Source organism: Drosophila bipectinata, chromosome XL, assembly GCF_030179905.1.
Source record: "Drosophila bipectinata strain 14024-0381.07 chromosome XL, DbipHiC1v2, whole genome shotgun sequence".
In the NCBI taxonomy this organism is placed as follows: domain Eukaryota; kingdom Metazoa; phylum Arthropoda; class Insecta; order Diptera; family Drosophilidae; genus Drosophila; species Drosophila bipectinata.
This window is the reverse complement of record NC_091734.1, coordinates 12,825,098-12,845,099: the sequence shown is the minus strand read 5'-3', so window position 1 is coordinate 12,845,099 and position 20,002 is coordinate 12,825,098. Positions and strand designations below refer to the sequence as shown.

The window sequence follows — 20,002 nt, the reverse complement described above, 5'->3', positions numbered from 1 at the left end:
TATGTGGTTTGTGGATCGTGAGTGTGGTTGTCGTGAGTAGTGGATTGTAATGTGGTGTCAGGGCCTGAAACATGACCTGAAATCGAACTTGATTCTTACACAATAATCAAGGATTACAAACAACGTAAGGGATCACACTAGACAACGTGAATGATTTCAAAATATCTATGAATTAAATCAATATAAATAGGTATTTTTTTAAATTTATTTATTTACGACAAAATACACAAAATTTTAGATTTGATTTAGGTTTAGCATTTTGGTTAGTTCTTCTTCGGTTTTATGTTGTTGTTGTTGTTGACCTTTGTTGTGTTTTGTAAATTACTTGCACTTAATATACAATAGAAAAAAAAGTATTTTTATGAGTGTGTGTGTGTGTGTGTGTGTCTAATGGGTGTGGGTGTATTCTGTTTTCAAGGATCAGCTCTTGTGATGTGTGCTTAAAAGAATAAGGGTTAATTACTCTAGCAAAAAAATATATATAAGAAAGAACTGGACTCAAAGACTCGAAAAATTGCTTTAACTAAATTCCAGTTAAGTGTTATATAAATAAATAACAAAAATATTCATTTTGTATGCTTAGTTGTTTATGCTATCAACTAAAAAATTGTTTTGTTAATTTTTAAATGCTTACAAACACACTACAAACACAAAAAATTCAAAAGGACGAGACAGTTACAAAATGGGAGAATTACTTAGGGTCTCGCCGAACCATAACAAAGAAATATTTATATAATTTATCGAAAATAAATATCTGTTTTTGTGAGTGTGTTAGTTGATGTGTGTGAGTATGGGTAATGGAAGAGCGTATGGTGTGGCACGATCCTGGCGCTGCATAGTACAGCCATAGAGTTTCCATCCATCGATCGAGACAAAGTAAGAGATTTTTGTTTGAAAAATTAAGTTTTTATTATAAATGGCAGAATGGCACATTAAACAATATTGGAAAGTTTTGTCGAAATAATAGGTGCCCTGTCCTTGGGCTTAAACTTTTTCTTGAACTTGAAGAAAGTCTCGATCGATTTATGATATTATTCTACTCGATTCTCCCCTCTCTTTCTCTTTGGCTTTTAATTAGATTTCTCTTGAAATTATAGTGTAGGCAGTAGTCGTAGTCTGAGTCTGGAGTCTGAAGTTCAGTTAGAAGCACAAGGAGCTAGAGAGGGGGCTGCAGCAGGACTCGCGCCACACGGTGTGGCATATTGTTACAAACTAAGAACTCTGAGTGTACGTGTGTGTGACTAATATATATAATAGTAGTAGTAAATAAATTGCTAAAACTTTGCCTTAATCTGGTTCGTTTTCGAGTTTAAAGTTATACAAATTTGACGATATTGTTTCGTTTTTTGTTTTTTTTTTTTGCGAGAAAAGGCCACCAAATGCTGCGTACGAAATGCATATTTAACTTTAGCTGAGATTACCGTTGGTTTCGCTTTCTTTTGTTTTTTTTTTTTTGATTGTTACACGGTCGTGCATCACACACACGCACACACAAACAGTCAGAGAAAGGACACCCACATGCAGGTGTACGCATATGTGTGCACATACATATACAAATACATATACATTTATACATATACATATAAATATAATATCGGAGTACATTTTGCTACGTTCGATTGATTTTCTCGATTTTCCAGTTTCCATGTTTCAGTTTCCAGTTTTCAGTTTCGATTTCCCGAGTTCTCGTTCTAATCTACAAATGCCCCACACTCTAATCCACTCCATCACCCTTCCAGTCTCCATCTCCATCCGATTTTTGATCCTTTTTCTTAAGCGTCCTAGTCCGTCCTATCGTTTACAATTCCATTGCGCGATGCGTTACGTTGTCATTGCCATTTGCTGGATGTCCCACTCCATTAGGTTTCACGCCTTGGCCCCGGGTATCTTCGACAGGACCTTGGACAGGTCCACCCCGGTCAGGGCGTTGATCGAGGGCGGCAGCTGGGCCACCAAGCGGGTCACGTCGTTGGTGACGTTATCGTTACCTCCAATCAGGACGATCTCCTCGGTCTTGGCCAACGGAGCAGCCACTTCGGCGGCAATCTGTGGGGATGGATGGATCATTAATGAAGTTCCATTTCAGAGAATCAGAAAAGTACTTGCCTTTGGTAGTGATTCCAAGACTATGTTCATAATGGCAGCGTCGCCGTACTGCTTATAGACATTGGCCTTCATTCGCATCCTCTCAGCCTCCGCCTTGCCCACCAACTCGATGGCATGGGCCTCTGCCGATCCAATCTTCCGGATACGCTCCGCCTCGGCACGGGCACTCTCAATGGTCTGGCACCTGTGGGGGTAAGATGCGATCATTTTTTTATTAAGGTGTACTCCAAGGTATAATCTTCAAGATCTTTTAAAAGGTTTCAACGTATCTATATAGAGGTCATCATCCTTAATGGTTAACTAATATTCTTATCAAATTAATATTATTATCTGTTTAATAGAAAATCTTTTTAAAATTTTACAAAATTAAACAATTTCAAGATGAAATTCTCTAAAGATTTTCAAAATCAATATCTTTTATTGCAATATCTCAGTAATTTCCTGATAGAACTTATAGTCAGGTCTTGAGCTTCAAATTCCTTAAATTCTCAGGAAAAGTAAGGAAAATTTGTCCTAAAACTTTAAAACTTTTTTAAAATTATCCAATAAAGGCTCTAAAGGCTCTAAAGGCTCTTTAGGCTCTAAATTTTAGAGTCTCAGATTTTAATGTAGGCTTGTGTATTTTTCTTTAAGAGATTCCTATATTGTGAAGTCATTAAGACATTAAAATCAGACCAATCTAAACCAAAATATCACAATTAAAGTTTCCGTTTTCCCAAATGTTTTCAAAATATTTTTTAAAAGAATTAAAAGTTATATGAAAAGATATTCAAAAGATATTGAAAGATTAAAATATATTGAATAAATAAGATTGTCGTTCAATTTTCAAAAACTATGATAAAGTAAACCCACTAAAAATTAATAAAAAAACAATTAAGAATATTGAACTCCTATACCTGCATACCTATATTTTAGAAGGTATCTACTCTATGTACATATATATGTGGCTAAATCGTAAAGATACAACCTTAAGAGATTTACAAAAAGCCAGTATAAGGTTTCTATTATAAATAAGCAAAGATATGACCTCAAGTAGGGACATTTTTAAGGCAGAGTTTAATATGTACAAACAAGAAAGGAATGCTAACTTCGGGCGGAGCCGAAGTTTATATACCCTTGCAGTTAAAACCGGATATATTTCGCAAACATCGGATATAGTTGGCCGATCCTTATGGGAATAGGAATATATAATCCAATTTATTACAATACAAAATCTAAAAAAAGTCCCAAACTTCTATCTTCAAAAATACGAAAGTTGATATTTCTACCAAATACCATTTCCGATCGTTCAGTTATATGGCAGCTATAGGATATAGTCGGCCGATCCTAATGAAATTTGGTAGGTCGGATTAACTGACCAAAAATATAATCTGTACCAAGTTCCAGCTTTCTATCTTCAAAAACACGAAAGTTGGGTCATTTCCGATCGTTCAGTTATATGGCAGCTATAGGATACAGTCGGCCGATCCTTACGAAATTTGGCATGTCGTATTATTTTGCCAAAAATAGCTCTCATGTCAAATTTGAACTCTCTAACTCTAAAAACACCAAAGTTATACCATTTCCGATCAATCAGTTATATGGCAGCTATATGATATAGTCGGCCGATCCGGGCCGTTCCGACTTATATACTGCGTGCAAAGGAAAGAAGGGTGTGTGCAAAGTTTCAAGTCGATAGCTTTAAAACTGAGAGACTAGTTTGCGTAGAAACAGACAGACGGACAGACAGACGGACAGACGGACAGACGGACATGCTCATATCACATATATGTCACACACATATCACACATGCTCACATAGAATATATATACTTTATAGGGTCGGAGATGTCTCCTTCACTGCGTTGCACACTTTTGGACAAAATTATAATACCCTCTGCAAGGGTATAATTACGGTAGGAATACAAAAAGTAATCGAGTATCAAAACTTTAGATTCTTTGAAAGCGTTAATTTTATTACTTGCAGGGTAGATTACGCTGTTTTATTGGAAAAGCACCCATCAGAAGTAAACTGGGGCTAGAATTTCATAAACTAGAACCCTAACTAGACTAGAATGTAATAAAAAAACTAGTTCTGTAATTGCAATAAACCAAACAGGTTGTTTGTGGCTGTTTCTAAGGAAACGGGCTTCAGCTTTCCGTAGATTGTTCCTGGTATTATTCACAATTTAGATTTAGTGGATTTAAGATACTAGATACTATTTAAGATACTTACTGCTTGGCCTGAGCCAGGGTCTGGAGGCGGAAGGCCTCTGCCTCGGCGGGAAGTTTCACGGTTCCAGTCAGCTCGCGGTCCTTGCGCTGGACCTCCTGGGACTCGATTTCGATCTGCTTGCGCCGCTCCACCACTTCGATCTGGATCTCCTCGTTACGGATCCTCTGGCGGATCTTGGCGGCCTGCAGCTCGTACGCCAGCTGGGACTCGGCCTTGGCCGTGTTGATCTCCTGATCAAAGTTGGCCTTCTGCAGCTTGTACATGCGCGTATTGTCCTCGATTTTGGTGTCGGTCGAGTACTTGACGTCCATGGCGCTCTTCTCGCACTCGGCCTCGCGGATGCCGGCATCGCGATTGGCCTCCGCCACGCCGGCGTCGGCGTCGCGCTTGACCACCGCCGTCTGGGCCTTGCCCAGGGAGGCCAGGTACTGGACATCGTCGTAGACGTCCTTGATGGTGAACGAGAGGATCTCGATGCCCATGCGACCCACGTCAGGCGCGGCCACTTCGCGCACCAAGGCTGCGAACTGGTCGCGGTCCTTGTACACCTCTTCGACTGTAAGCGTTCCTGCAAGGACACAATCGGGTAATCGAATATTAAAATTGGAAAGCCAAAGGACATTCGTATTCGTGTTTGTTTGTCCTCCACAGAGAAAAAAAAACCAAAAAATACTTTGCTTTCAAATCACATAACTCAATCGGAATTAAACCTCCGGAAGCCTTGCAATTCCTCAAGCAAAGCACGTAGTTTTATTTTACAATAAAGATCCAAGTAAATTGCAAAAAAAAGAGATACTATTTTAAAAGCAATGTCAGGCATAATATTTATGCAAAAAAAGCCAAGACCCCTTTAATATCTTAAGTCGCACTGATAAGATAGTATCTTCCGATTTCTTCGAGTGCTATAGGTTAGGGGTGGCTCTTGGTTCTTGGCTCTGTGCAATCGATGACCTTACCGAGTGACCACCAGCGAGGTGACGCCCACTATCATGGCCACCTTGAAGACACCCATCCACACGTCGGACATGCTGGCTAACTGGTGGCTAACTGCTTCGGCCGGCCTGGTAGCGGGTTCTACTTATAGAACCAGATACCTATAGGCCAGATATAGTATCTGGTCTGGTGTTTAATTAAATGTATAGTGCTCCGCGTGTAGGGCTCTGTATTAGTTTTGACGTCACTTGTCGCAGTCTTATCACTTCTAATCGCTCTTATCACACAATGATGTCACGGGCAAAAAAATGATGAGAACTTGGAGTGGTTATAAATCGAGAGATCATCAGGGAACCATTACATATTTATTTCACACGCAAAGCTACAATATTATAGTTTCATTGTAGTACTATTAGTACTATATTTTTTTTATTTTTTTTTTTAGCAATTTTCCAAACAAACCGAACGTTTCGCGATGCGCCTCTCAACTGACACGAGCGTGTCTCGAGCTCGAGCTCAAGCTATCCGGGGACTGAAAACTTTGGCTCGGATTCGGCTATGGAATCGGGTCTGTCTCTGGGCCCAGTAAATTGAAACAACCGAGCAAATAATAAAAAAAAAAAAATTATAGTGAGTTCGATGAGCCCATAAACCCTCGACTCGAATTATGTTTAATTGAAAGCCTCGTGTAGATTGCCCGCCAAGGTCGCCGGGCGGTCGGAATAGAACCCGCCGACACTCTGAACTTGAAATAGTTTTTGAGGGGAGAGTGCAGTCTCTGGAAACAAAAGAACTAGACAGTCAGGTAATCAGGTCATTATTGATTTATTCACAAAAGAAAAACCCATTTGCCCTGCACTTTTCGGGCCTTTAATTGTCGATTCAAAAGGCATTTCCAGTACTTAGTGGCATAATTATATTCATAAGCCCGGCACTCATTGGGATTGGTGTAAGCTCTTTTCTGATATCACAAGTAGGCCTTGCTTTTCCATTTGGATTCTGGTGGCAGGGTGGGGCTTTCCGGAGCTCAGTCTAGTTTTCCACTCGGACCTTAACGCACACCCCAAAACCAAAAACAACATATATAGTCTCTTGTCTCGATTCCGGAATAAGTTTCAATCATTATTCAGTTTAATTTATGTAATCATCCAAACGAATCACTTGTTTCGCTGTTTTATCAATCTTGGAATTAATAAAAAAAAATAAAAGGGAATAAAGGGCAAAGGGTGAGTGTTATGGCGGCCCTTCGGCGGCAGCACGCAGGACGCGACTTCCTGATGGAGAACAAGAACAACGTGTCCCGCATGGAGACCAATAACAGGTGCTTGGCGGCTGCCAACGCCCGCCGAGTGCCCCTCTGGCGACCGGTCGTGCTCCACTACACGGAGAAGCTGCGGCCCCACAGCCAGACCATCCAGCGGCGCACCCGCCAGTACCAGGCCGCCCCCCACGAGACGCAGGACCTGAGAAGCGGCCTGACCCATCCGTACGGCTTCAAGGACAACCATCGTCGCCGGGTGCCGCCGCCCTGCGGCTGCGAGCTGCACAAGCGCGACCAGCAGGAGCAGGAGCGGGCACGGCTCCAGGGCGGCTGGATAGACCCTAGGCGGGAGCAGAAGCAGCATCTTCAGCACCAGATGCGGCACAAGTGCTGCCACGAGTGCCACTGCAAGCAGGAGGCGGACCGTCTGGCCGCAGGGGCGGAGGCAGAGGCCAAGCAGGAGAGTGCGCCCGCCGTAGCCCCTCCGCAGGCCGAGGACACCATGTCCGTGTGCTCTCGCGTCTCCAGGATGAGTACCAAGAGCAAGAAGTCATCGGTGGGGGAGAAACAGGAGACCCCTCTCAGTGCCCGGAGCAGCGACTCGGCCAAGACCCTGAAATCGGTGATGCGATCCCCGTCCCAGGAGAGTATTCGCTCCAACGCCACTGTCAGGTCCAACATGTCGCTGGCCTCCAGGCGCAGCACCGCCTCGAAGAAGTCGGTGGTGAGTCAAGCGAGTCGCAAGTCCCAGCTGATGGAGGTCATGCCGCCACCCCAGTTGGTCGCCAGGGAGCAGAAGGAGGATAAGAAGGAGGAGCGGGAGCCAGAGCGGGAGAAGGAGAAAGATGGATCATCCAAGCAGGAGCCCACTCAATACGAGGGCTACACCCCGTTGACGCCCAAGGAGCGCCAGGCGGCGCTGCAGGACGCCCAGTTTAAGTACGGCAAGCTGATCGAGGAGTACAACCATCTGCCAGTTTCGGAGCCCACCCTGCGCGTGCGCACCCGGAAGATTGCCATTGAACGGCAGTTGGATGAGTTGGACTACGCCATCAACATGTTCGATCAGCCCCACTTGGAGATGTACTACAAGCGATGATCGGTGATCGATAGTTAATCGATAGTCCTCACGTTAATCGTTATTCAAAATGGTGTTTAAATTCCAAATTTATTTGTTTTCTCTCTCACACTCACACTCCCAAAAAAGAACTTTCGACGAAAAAGGATCTCAACCAAAGACTAGATACACTTCAAGCGCAACTATCCTCAGAATATCGTTTTCAAAAGTATATCATAATACTGAAACCTCCAAAATGATGAAAAAATCGTAGGAAATTCGAAGAAAAATTAAATCAAGGATAAGATCTAGTTAGGATGTGTCCAAAGTAAGAAACAAATTCAAGGAACAGAAAATCATAAACGTGTTTTCAATCGAACTGCAAATGAGGAAACGAAAAAGCAGATTGGACAAACATATTTAACTCCAAATTACTACAGCAACATTCAAAAATATAAAAAAAACAGTGTAAAACTATAAAAACAAAGGTTTTTTTTTTGGGAGGAAAGGTAGGGTAAGATAAGGATTTTTTTGGCATTTTTAAAATATTTTTTGTATCAAATATTCCATCCCAAATTATATGACAGTCGGAGCAAATGTCGGTGTGGCCCTGAAATGTCTAATTTTGAAAGTCTCAGTACTCGATTACGCAAAATCTACTGTACCAATTTCAATTTTTCGGTCATGAAATTTCACAAATAACTAATTTAACTAATTCCTCAGTTATTATTTTTTTTGCTTTGGGATGATTCAACTTCTTTCCGGCGCCTCTGAAGATTCCCTATAACGCGGTTAATTTTCAATATTTCTCAATGATTTACAAAAATATTCTTCGAATGTTTAATTTTTGAATGGAAATTCAATTGATTAAATTACGCTTAATTTAATCAGTATCTTGCTCGCTGTGCCACCGAATTAACCTTATAAACCCTCCTTATTGTTGGAAGCTTTTTTTGGAACACTTGAAGCCTAAAAGTAGGCTTTAAATAAGTGTAATTCTCTATTAAAATAGTTAACGGTTAAAAATAAAAGTGATGACTCACCCAATATGGCGCGCAGGTGTCCTTCGAGGGTCTGCAGGATCGTCTGCTTGATCTCCTTGACGCTCTTGCCCAGGAATTGCTCGCTGGCAGTTCCCAGAAGTTCGTCGGCCTGATGGTGGAAATAATAAACATTCATCATCTGTAGGTGTTTTGTGTTTGTGTGTGTGGGTTTGTACGTCATTGTGTCAGTGTGTCAGTGTGGTGTGTGGGTGTATTTGGTGTGCATGTGTGTGATTGAAGGTTTTGCAGGTTCGATCCAATTGGGTTTTATTTTATTTATTTTTTATTCAATTTTTATACCAATTTTTTTTTTATTAAATTTTTTCACCCACACACACGCACATGCACACAGAGACAGAGAGAGAGACAGAAATAGATATATATGTATATATATATATAGATATATAGAGCGATACATGGAGTAACGGTAACAGCAGCAACCAGAGCAGTAACGGTAGTAGTAACAGTAGCAGTAACGGTAGAGGAGCAGTATTTTTTTTTTTTTTCATTTTTATAATTTTTTTTCGGTTTTGTAATGATTTTTGTTTTTTTAAATGCATGTGTGTGTGGTTTTGGATTTTTTTTTTTGTTTTTTGATTTAATTTTAGTTGATTTCGGATACAGTTACAGTTAGTTGCGGATTAATTGATGAGTTGAACGTTGAACGATCGGTCGCAGGGTTTTGGTTTTTTTCGATTGTCGATTTTTTTTTTTGGTGAAAAGAAAGTAGAGAAAAAAGAGAGTAGAATACAAAGATCAACAAGGCTTCGTTAAATTTTTATATTTTTTTTTTATTATACATATATATAATTTTTTTTATTCTTTTGTATAATTTGCAGATTGTACTTTTCTTTCTCCTTCTTCTTCCTCCTCAGCTTCTGATGATGATGATTGAATGAAATTTTTTATGCAAACCAAAAAACGTAAAGCCATACACAAACAATAATCTTTAAAAAAAAAAAGCACAAATAAAGCACATGCTTATAATATTTAAAATATGGATAATGGCTCCTTAACTTTTTCCTGGTTTTGTGCTCGATGGGAGGTGGTGTGTGTGTGTGGTGTGTGGGTAAGTGCATGGCATATAACATAAATATTATACATTAAATATTAGATGATTAGGCCAGAGAAAACATAAATAATAAACCCAGGTGGAAATCATATAAATGCAATAATAAACGTACCTCGTCATTATGATAATCGTTACTTTTATACGAAGATGACTGCAAAATCGAATGAAATTAATTAAAAGTGATCAAATAATTTTGAGGCAGGCTATCTTGTGGTCTAAGAAATCGATCATAATTGCCAGTCTGTGATTTTTGTGGGTTATCAAGACAGTGATTTGAAAGTGCTTTAATTTTTGGAGTGTGAAAATTAATGGCAAAAATTCAAATGAATTGGAATAATTATTCACAGTGTGGTAGGGCAGGAAACAATAACTATAAGGTAGTCTCCAGTGTTGTAAAGAGTAAAGTGATTTGGCAAATTAATTTTTTAAATATATTTAACCTTTAAAGTATGTATGGGAGTACTTTTTTCAATTTCAATTATATAAACATGTTGATAACAATTATAGAGGACATTATATAATTTTAATTCAGTAGGCTTAATTAAGGGGTTATATACAGTTGTGATATATGAAAAAATCGATTTTTTTTTTTTTGCATATTCTTAAAGTATATTCTATTGGGAATACTTTCACAAAAATGCATAATGATCGGAGCATTAGAACCGAAGCTGTAGCTATTTATAGCGCACTATCTGCATATAAAACTTGAACAAACTTGAAACTTTAAACGCGATTATCTCAGAATCTTTTTTTTGGGAAGTTACCTTTGCGGTGGACACGATTACTAAAAAAATACTAATCCGATCAACACCAAATTTTGACCACTTATTTATTATGATATTAGCTAGTCCGTGAACGAGGGATTTTCCATTTTTTTGAAAACTCCTTTTTTAAAGAACAAAAAACGAAAATCTTATACCCTGAAAAAGTACATTTTTTGTTAAAAACGTCGCCATTTTTTTTTGAATCAAAATTTTTAAAAATCCCTCGTTCACGGACTAGACAATACAATATACTAACTAAACTTTTTTGAATTTTTGATTTCGGATGAACCGTTTTCGAGAAATCCTGTCCACCGCAAGACACCATCGAAAAAAGACGATTCGGGAATTCGGCTATAACATTTTTGTTATGTAATATTTTTTTATGAAAAAATTTAATTAGGTACCCAGAAACATGTACTAAACAACGTCGGTAAAACATTTTTCATAAATATTTTTTATGGTGTCAAAAAAAAATCGATAAAATTCCATATTCTTGCGCGGTACAACTGTATATAACCCCTTAAGCCCTAGTCAGAGTTTAAGGGTTAACAATGGCCTTGTTATACAACACTGTTTCACTCATTATCTGAGAGACTATCTCATAGTTAACGTATCATAGTGATTGGGATTGGGAAAATCGGTTCAAGACAATAAACTATGTGGTTTATAAGGACATACTTATGTTTTGGATTAAATATTTGAAGAAATAAAATTATTTATTTGAAATGATCAGTAGAAGTGAGAACTGTCCGGTAAGAGGTTGTTTTTTTTTTTAAAGAAATTAAACTATAATTTTGAATTGGCCATCATCTAGCTTAAATAAAATCTGAAACAAAAACTAGACTATAAATAATATTGTGCCAACTGATATGAATTCTACATGTGATTTAAGACTATATCTACTAAAATATTTTTTTTCTTTTTTTTAGAAAATTAAGATAAATCGCCGGGATGGATGATCGCAACTTACTTGGCGGTGTTCAGATTGAGAGCACTTGCTAGGCTAAATATACATTCGATGGGTTTCAGGATATTTCGATTGTTTACTTTGGAACACGTTTAGGAATCATAGGTATATAAGGTGTGTATTTTTGTATTTTACGAGAGGAAAGATGCACAAACAAAACAAAAAAGAGCCAAAGATTGGATTAAAACAAGTTCCATACAAATTGGTTAAATAGATACGGAGATATATATGTATATATATGAACAATCCAATAACTGGTGCAGGCAGGATACCAACTCACTACTTTTTGGCGCTCTAGTTCGACTAAGGATTAATATTATTTATCTATATATCGAGAATTATCGAAAACAAAAATCAAACTCGAACAAATCTTGCAGAAATAGAACTCAATAGAACCTAAAAGAAAACTCGGCCAAGCTTCAATCACTTTCGCTCAGATTTTGGGGTGCAGAAGAGAAAAAAAGGGGTTGCCCAAAAATTTCCATTTCGATCGACGTATATTTCGAATCGTACCTTCATGATCTTGCACTGAGCCACGCCCGTAACGGTCAGGGGGACACCCTGGGCGGTCTCCACATTCTCGCACATCGGATTCAGGGTCATCACGTTCAGGGACAGACGCTGGACATCGGTGACCAGCCACCAGGCCCACGCCCAGCCGCCCACAATTGTCCGCTTCTTGGTAGAACCGCAGCAGCCACCTGGAATTGGAGAGAAATGGCAAAAAGTGAGGTTAGAAAAAAAATCTGTCCGTTCAAGAGAGGGTTGCTTTCTAATTGTAATATCTGAAAATAAAAATAAGTTTTCGGTTTATCGCGGCTATAACCTGTCCGCTTAAGAGAGGTTGATTAATTCGTTATAGTTCCAGAGGTTATAATACCTCCAGAGGTTATAAAATTATATTCCATTTCATTTGTATTTTATCCTGTCCGCTTAAGAGAGGTTTGCATTTTTATTTGCTTATTTATCATATTTGATGGTATTTTTGACTTTCAGACCGTCTATAAGTTTACTTTTAATAGATAATTAGTGAGGCATTAATCTGTCCGCATAAGAGAGGTTGGATTTTTTATTAAAGTTGTAGAGTCTTATATGCAGGGGTTGGCTTTTAAATTATATTATTTGCTAAATTTTAGGTAGGTACTTGTAGGTATTTTAATACCATAATATAGACTCTATACACTGTCCGCTTAGGGGAGGTTGGTTGACTCTTGCACGTTGCAGAAGTTATTTTGAAAAAAGAATTTGGTGTGCATTGACTTTCTAGCCTGTCCGCTTAAGAGAGGGTGGCCCTTTATCTAAAGTTACAGAAGTTTTAAAAGTTTGGGGACTTAAAATGTAAAATTTTGGGATTATTAGGTCCCTACCCTGCCCGCTTAACAGAGTTTTTCTATGTAATTGTCATATTTATCAAGTTTTAGTATATTTTACTTGGCTCACTCCACAAACTGTCCACCCAAGAGAGGTTTTCATGCAAAAAACGCTTCTTTTAGACTAAAAAAACCAAGCCTTTTTCTACAACTTCCTCTTTTGGTAAGACTGACGTCACAGTGACCCACAAAAAGGTGTTGCCATGTGGTAGGCACCTCTGACCAGGTGCATGGCGGCCGAAAAAGCTTTTTGGCCCAGACTTTGGCCAGTTGACCAAATAGTAAGAGTGAAAGCATTTCGCCAGCAATGCGTGTGTCGGTGTGGAGGTGGTTTGGTGTGGTGTGATGGGTCTACGTGCCGGCAAACACGTCACTAAGTCCAAAGTCGATCCAAGAGATATAACTGCACGTCCAGGAAGTAATTGTCCGGCTTGAAGGCGGAAAACTAACCGACAAACTGTCAAAAGGGCTCAATCATCAATCACTCTCTTCTGAGCCAAGGAAGCCAGGCCCACTTGGAGTCGCTCCAAGCGAGAGATAGAGAGAGAGAGAGACAGGGAGTAAGAGTTTGAAAGAGAGTCCAAGAGAGAGAGTGGCCATGTCTTTGGAGTTGTCTATATTTTTTTTGTTTTTGCCTTTTATTCGGCCAGCGAACCTCGAAGCGTGAGGTCGCTTGTATTTTTTTGACAGAAACCTCCTGCTCTTCCACTCAAACGCCAGGCGCGCATGCGCAAAACCTCAAAACGGTTTAAATAAACAAAAACTGAAGAAAAAAATCAAAATAAAATTCTAAAAAATAATAAAGTGTGTTAAAAAGAGAGAACAAGCTCAAGTGAGTGTGTAAGTAAAAGAAAACAAACACAGGGCGAAAAAAAGTGTGCCAAACGCAAAAAAATCGTAAAAAAAAAAAGAAATCAAAGTAAACGAAGAACAAGAAACAAGGCTTAAACAAAAAAAAAAAAAAAAAAAAAGAATACGCACAAAAATTCTGAACCAAACGCCGGCAGCGGCAGCGGCAGCGACTGTGGCAGCGACAGCGCCGCCTACGCAGAAGCTTTCTCAACGAAAGTGATTCATGCCGCTCTTTTCTTCTTCTTTATTACGGTTGCTCTATTGTTGTTGCTTTCTGTTATGCATTTCTCTTTGGCAAGTGTTTACCGTACCATTTACCAACCCAATTTTTTTTTTCCAAGTGTGTGGTGTGTTTTTTCTATTTTTTTTGTAAGTGCCTCGTTGAAGGCAGCACTGCCGGCGTCACAGTCGCAGCACTGGCGTCTCTTGGTAGCTTTGTTTTGTACCTTGAACTTGATCGGCGGCAGGCAGCACATTCAACTCTTCCATCAGCAACCTGTTTGCAACAACAACAACACTTGTAATTGCCACCAGTTGAAGCAGCAACAACAACAACTAGCAACTAACTAACAACAACATCTAAATGCCTACTAGACTTTTATTATGCAAAAAAATTGGCAGGCAAGAGGAAATGCCTATTTCTTCCCAACTTCTCGTTGAAAAGCCAAAGCCTAACAAGCCAAACGGAAACATAAATAAAAAAAAAAAATATTAAGAAAAAAATTTAACAGTCCAGCTTGCATAACGCGAACTTGCAGATGGGTTTCATTGTTAGCTTTACAACACTGACAATATTTTTTAAACTTAGTTTCAATATTTTACAAGACTTGTTTTGTGATTAGATCTTAAATATTAAATATAATATATGGTTTTGATAAAACAAAGTTTAGAGACCAATTTTAAATATGAGAAGTATTTTTAAACATTTAAATTTAGTTATAATCAATACTTTAGTATAATTGAAGATTATACATCACAATTAAGCCTACGTGTTATAAAATATCAGTAACAAATTTTAAACTTAGTAAACAAAAAACAAAACATTAGCCCTAGAAAACTAATTTTTATTAAAAAATCGTAACTAAATGTTTTTATATTTTTGTCAAGTGATGATCACCTGTTTATACCCTTGCAGAGGGTATTATAATTTTGTCCAAAAGTGTGCAACGCAGTGAAGGAGACATCTCCGACCCTATAAAGTATATATATTCTTGATCAGGATCACCTCCTGAGTTGATATGAGCATGTCCGTCTGTCCGTCTGTCCGTCTGTCTGTCTGTCCGTCTGTCTGTTTCTACGCAAACTAGTCTCTCAGTTTTAAAGCTATCGTCTTGAAACTTTGCACACACCCTTCTTTCCTTTGCACGCAGTATATAAGTCGGAACGGCCCGGATCGGCCGACTATATCCTATAGCTGCCATATAACTGATTGATCGGAAATGGTATAACTTTGGTGTTTTTAGAGTTAGAGAGTTCAAATTTGACATGAGAGCTATTTTTGGCAAAATAATACGACATGCCAAATTTCGTAAGGATCGGCCGACTATATCCTATAGCTTCCATATAACTGAACGATCGGAAATGACCCAACTTTCGTGTTTTTGAAGATAGAAAGCTGGAACTTGGTACAGATTATATATTTGGTCAGTTGATCCGACCTACCAAATTTCATTAGGATCGGCCGACTATATCTTATAGCTGCCATATAACTGAACGATCGGAAATGGTACTTGGTAGAAATATCAACTTTCGTATTTTTGAAGATAGAAGTTTGGGATTTTTTTTAGATTTTGTATTGTAAAATATTGGATTATATATTCCTATTCCCATAAGGATCGGCCAACTATATCCGATGTTTGCGATATATATCCGGTTTTAACTGCAAGGGTATATCAACTTCGGCTCCGCCCGAAGTTAGCTTTGCTTTCTTGTTAAAAGTATAAGCATTTTAAAGATCTAAACTTAAGCTTCTATCTAGAACAATTTCCTTTGGAAAAAAATGTATTTATTTATTAACAAAGATCTGCTAATTATAATTAAAACAAGACTCACCTAGAGAATTCTAGGAATATAAATATATTTTAGATACTTTTAGATACTATTAGATACTATTAAATACAGCTTTAGATACTTTTTTCTGGTAGGTAGATGCTTAGGCTTAGATTCTAAACCCTCCCTCTCAAAAAACGCACATGAATGCTCTTATAGATCATTCCACTTATAGAAGTCCCACTGTACTTTGTCAAACTGGTTGCAAGCTCGTCTCAAGTTCGAGTGAAGCTGTGGTGTGGCGAGTGTGGATTGTGCATCTCAATTGTTGCATGTCGCGGCTGCCACGGGAGTGAAAAGTTGCTGGTTCGGCTTTTGGTTAAAGATTTCCATTTTTTTTTTTTTCAAAATATTTGTTTTTTTTTCGGGTGCCCAGTAAAGTTTTATAATAGCGTGGAAGATTTCACTTTTGTGGGGGAGGCCCCTCAACCCCAAAACTCTCATATTACACCTCTTTCTTATAACATCTCTCCGGTATCTCTACGATACAATCCATCAGCCAGTAATGAAGAGCACGTGACGCGAAAGATTTATGAAAGGGAAATTAACATATTTATTTTATAATTGAAAACAAACAGAATTAATTAAACTAAACGAAGCGAAACTGAAACTGAGAGAGAAGACTGAGACTGAGGGGTTCGAGTCTTTCTAGATGGTTTTTAAAAATTTTACTCAAAAGTTTCCTTTGTTTAATAGTCTTTTTTTTTTGTTAAGCCTTAAGAGTATTATTATCCTAATGGGGCTGAAGAGAAGACTAAGACTGGTGAGAGGTTCGAATCTGTCCAGATAGTTATTTTTTTATTTTCTTCTGTTAAAATCTTCAAAATATTCAGAAATATTATTCTAATCTGACTTAAAAGAAGATACATATTCTGAATGGGACAGATCTTAAAAGAGGTTCGACTACGCTGAGGTACATTTTATAAAATATTTATATTTATCTCCTTTTTCAATTACATGCCCAAAAGTTGAAAAAAAAAGTTAATTAAGGGGACACTACTATGTAAATAGCTTTTAGGTTATATAATCATTATTATCACAATAGAGTTACGGGGTTTTTGGAGAGGGATTGAAATAAATACATGTTGTAAGCCTACAGAGGTCGAGCCTCTTCGCCTCTTCTTAAAAAAATGTACTTTTAATGTCTTTTTATTTGTTTTATCTTCAATTTTGTTGATTTAAAAGTATTACTCTTACCCTTATTACCCTTAAGGATCTGAAATAAGCAAAAAGTAGCCTGGTAAGAGGTTCAACTCCGCTTGAACCGATATATTTTTTAAAATTTTATTTAAATGTTTTTTTCTGGTTACCATCTTTAAAGATAATGCCCTAATCCGGGGAAAGATTGTCATTTAGCTTTTGGGGGATTATGGGATATATAGAGAGTTACGAAGTTCGTATGGATATAGAAAGAGCATGTGTAGTAAGAGGTTTTTAATTTTTTTTTGAAGGTCTATTTTTGACGATTAATCCCCACAAGTATTACCCTAATTCAGGGAGAGACTATCAATTAGCTTTCAGATCTTGCTCACGATTAGCACAACAGAGTTACGGCCCTTGGACATGGGGGAAATTGGACATGTCGTACATAGTATAGAGTATGCATAATAATTTCCAAGTTACGAAATCGCTGCGATCGCTGGGATGCCAGGTGTGTGCCGGGGGCGGGGGACTCGTGATCAAAATATTGAGCATGAAAATCGCACCCTGCTGTCACCTGGTAACCCGGTTGCCTGGCTGAGCCAGTCCGGCACTATCCAATTTCCATTAAGCACTTCTTCGACATTCAACTGACCAGCAACCCACTTGTCATTGCAGTCACGCCGCCGAAAACACTTGGAAGTTGGCCAGTAAACCGAACGAGCGACCTATTTCCGCCCAAGACCCCGAAAAAGCCCCGAAAACCTAAGGCCCCAGACACAGAATGAGTTCGGCGATTGCGGGAGCCGCTTCGGCGATCGGAGGAGCTGTCACGGCGGCCACCAGCAACAGCTGGTTCATCCCCATGCTGATGGCCGCGGTGGCCTACTTTCAGTACGAGGAGATCATCGATCCGGAGTCCAAGCCCAGCGACATAGGCGGCGACGAGATCCTCGACCACTACGACTTCATAGTGATAGGCGCCGGGTCGGCGGGGGCGGTGGTGGCCAACCGGCTGACGGAGGTGGAGAACTGGAACGTCCTGCTCCTGGAGGCTGGCGGCGATGAAACGGAGCTCACGGACGTGCCCCTGATGGCCGGCTACCTGCAGCTGTCCAAGGTCGATTGGCAGTACAAGACGGAGCCCTCGGGAACCTCGTGTCTGGGTGAGTTGACATTCGAGGAGTGAGTTCGTCCGTTCCTAATCCTGGTATTCCACACCCCTTAGCTATGCAGGGAGGACGTTGCAACTGGCCGCGTGGCAAGGTCCTGGGCGGCAGCTCTGTCCTCAACTACATGCTGTACTTGCGGGGATCCAAGCACGACTACGACAACTGGGAGGCCATGGGGAACCCGAGCTGGTCCTACCGCGACGCCCTCTACTACTTCAAGAAGTCGGAGGACAACACCAACCAGTACCTGGCCAACACGCCGTACCACGCCACGGGCGGATACCTGACCGTGGGTGAGGCGCCCTACCACACCCCGCTGGCCGCCAGCTTCGTGGAGGCGGGCGTGGAGATGGGCTACGAGAACCGGGACCTGAACGGCGAGAAGATGACCGGATTCATGATCGCCCAAGGCACCACCCGACGGGGATCACGCTGCTCCACCTCGAAGGCCTTCCTGCGCCCGGCCAGGCTGAGGCCCAACCTCCACATCTCCATGAACTCGCACGTGACCAGGATTATGATCGATCCGGTGACGAAGCTGGCCTTCGGCGTGGAGTTCGTCAAGGATCAGAAGCTGTACCACGTGCGGGCCACCAAGGAGGTGGTGCTGTCCGGCGGCTCGGTGAACAGCCCCCAGCTGCTGATGCTCAGCGGCGTGGGCCCGCGGAAGGAGCTGGCCAAGCACCGGATACCGCTGATCAAGGAGCTGAGTGTGGGCGAGAACCTGCAGGACCACATCGGGCTGGGCGGGCTGACGTTCCTGGTGAACCAGCCGGTCTCCATAGTCGAGAACCGCTTCCACACCATGTCCACGGTCCTGCAGTACGCCGTGTTCGGGCAAGGACCTCTGACCATTCTTGGCGGAGTCGAGGGACTCGCCTACGTGAACACCAAGTATGCGAACAGCTCGATGGACTGGCCGGACATCGAGTTCCACTTCGTGTCGGGATCCACGAACTCCGACGGGGGCTCCCAGCTGCGGAAGGCACACGGCCTGACCGAGTCCTTCTACAGGGCCGTCTTCGAACCGATCAACAACCGGGACGCCTGGAGCATCATCCCAATGCTGCTGAGGCCCCGGTCGGTGGGCAGCATCCGGCTGCGGAGCGGTAACCCCTTCGACTACCCGTACATCTTCCCCAACTACCTGACCGACGACTTCGACATGAAGACGCTGATCGAGGGCGTCAAGATCGCCGTGGCCCTGTCCCGGACGAAGGCCATGCAGCGTTTCGGCTCGCGGCTCTCGAGCATCCGCTGGCCGGGCTGCGAGCAGGTGCCGCTCTTCACGGACGCCTTCTGGGAGTGCATGATCCGACGGTACACGTCCACCATCTACCACCCGGTCGGCACCTGCAAGATGGGCCCCTACTGGGACAAGGACGCCGTGGTGGACGCCAAGCTGCGGGTGTACGGCATCCGGGGCCTGCGGGTCATCGACGCCAGCATCATGCCCAAGCTGGTCTCCGCCAACACCAATGCCCCGGTCATCATGATCGCCGAGAAGGGCAGCGACATGATCAAGGAGTTTTGGATCAAAAACACCATCGTGTAGTCTTAGAACGGAGTGGTAGGGTCTTAGTTTTGGGTGTTTCCGACTGTTGGTTTGTTGGAAGAACTCTCAGATACGATTCTTCTGAGAAGTCACTTTCCAAAAAGCCCACAATCTAACCTGTGAGTGCTTGTGAGTGTTTCCGAGTGTCTGAATGACCGACTGAGTATGAATCTTGAGTGTCTGGCTTGTGAATGTCTTTATACTCGAATAGTGTACATGACTTAGTTTTAAATTTTTAAAATTAAATGATTTACATTAAAACCTTACATTCTCTTTTTTTTTTTTTTTGTATATTTAAGCCAAACCCTGTATTTATTTTTAAATTTATGAAAATGCAATAAAACCACACTACTTTTAATAGATTTCAGCTTAAAATTAATTACTACAGGGGATTAATTTTTAGCTTTATAAAGCTGCATAATATTTGTCATGTAATACAGGAATATA

At 40.7% G+C, this 20,002-nt stretch overlaps 3 protein-coding genes across 9 annotated transcripts in view; 2 read left to right on the top strand and 1 right to left on the bottom strand.

The window, feature by feature from the left end:
- Positions 1–191: 191 nt before the first annotated feature.
- Flo2 (flotillin-2) overlaps positions 192–20,002 on the bottom strand; it is a 124,865-nt gene continuing 105,054 nt past the window's right edge. For 3 of the 6 annotated variants that reach the window (XM_043210075.2, XM_043210073.2, XM_043210074.2), the window contains exons 3-8: positions 11,931–12,118; positions 9,799–9,837; positions 8,615–8,723; positions 4,321–4,888; positions 2,107–2,290; positions 192–2,046 (exon numbers count right to left, since the gene is read on the bottom strand). In XM_043210075.2, coding sequence (XP_043066010.1) covers positions 1,867–2,046; positions 2,107–2,290; positions 4,321–4,888; positions 8,615–8,723; positions 9,799–9,837; positions 11,931–12,118 — 1,268 coding nt within the window. In that variant the 3' untranslated portion in view covers positions 192–1,866. Of the gene's footprint in view, positions 2,047–2,106; positions 2,291–4,320; positions 4,889–5,276; positions 5,299–8,614; positions 8,754–9,798; positions 9,838–11,930; positions 12,119–20,002 lie in introns of those variants that run through there. The other 3 variants (XM_043210076.2, XM_043210077.2, XM_017233005.3) reach the window with 3 other exon arrangements.
- On the top strand, positions 6,281–8,029 carry LOC108119707 (uncharacterized). Its single transcript, XM_017233004.3, has one exon. It carries the CDS (start codon positions 6,489–6,491, stop codon positions 7,611–7,613), a length of 1,125 nt encoding a protein of 374 aa, XP_017088493.2. The 5' UTR covers positions 6,281–6,488; the 3' UTR covers positions 7,614–8,029.
- Positions 13,442–19,905, top strand: LOC108119714 (glucose dehydrogenase [FAD, quinone]). Of its 2 annotated transcripts, none has more exons than XM_017233019.3 (3): positions 13,442–13,619; positions 17,507–17,994; positions 18,057–19,905. In XM_017233019.3, exons 2-3 carry the CDS (start codon positions 17,613–17,615, stop codon positions 19,553–19,555), a joined length of 1,881 nt encoding a protein of 626 aa, XP_017088508.1. In that variant the 5' UTR covers positions 13,442–13,619; positions 17,507–17,612; the 3' UTR covers positions 19,556–19,905. The 2 variants fall into 2 exon arrangements, with proteins under 2 accessions (XP_017088508.1, XP_017088507.1); XM_017233018.3 differs by having other exon boundaries at positions 13,442–13,627; positions 18,057–19,904.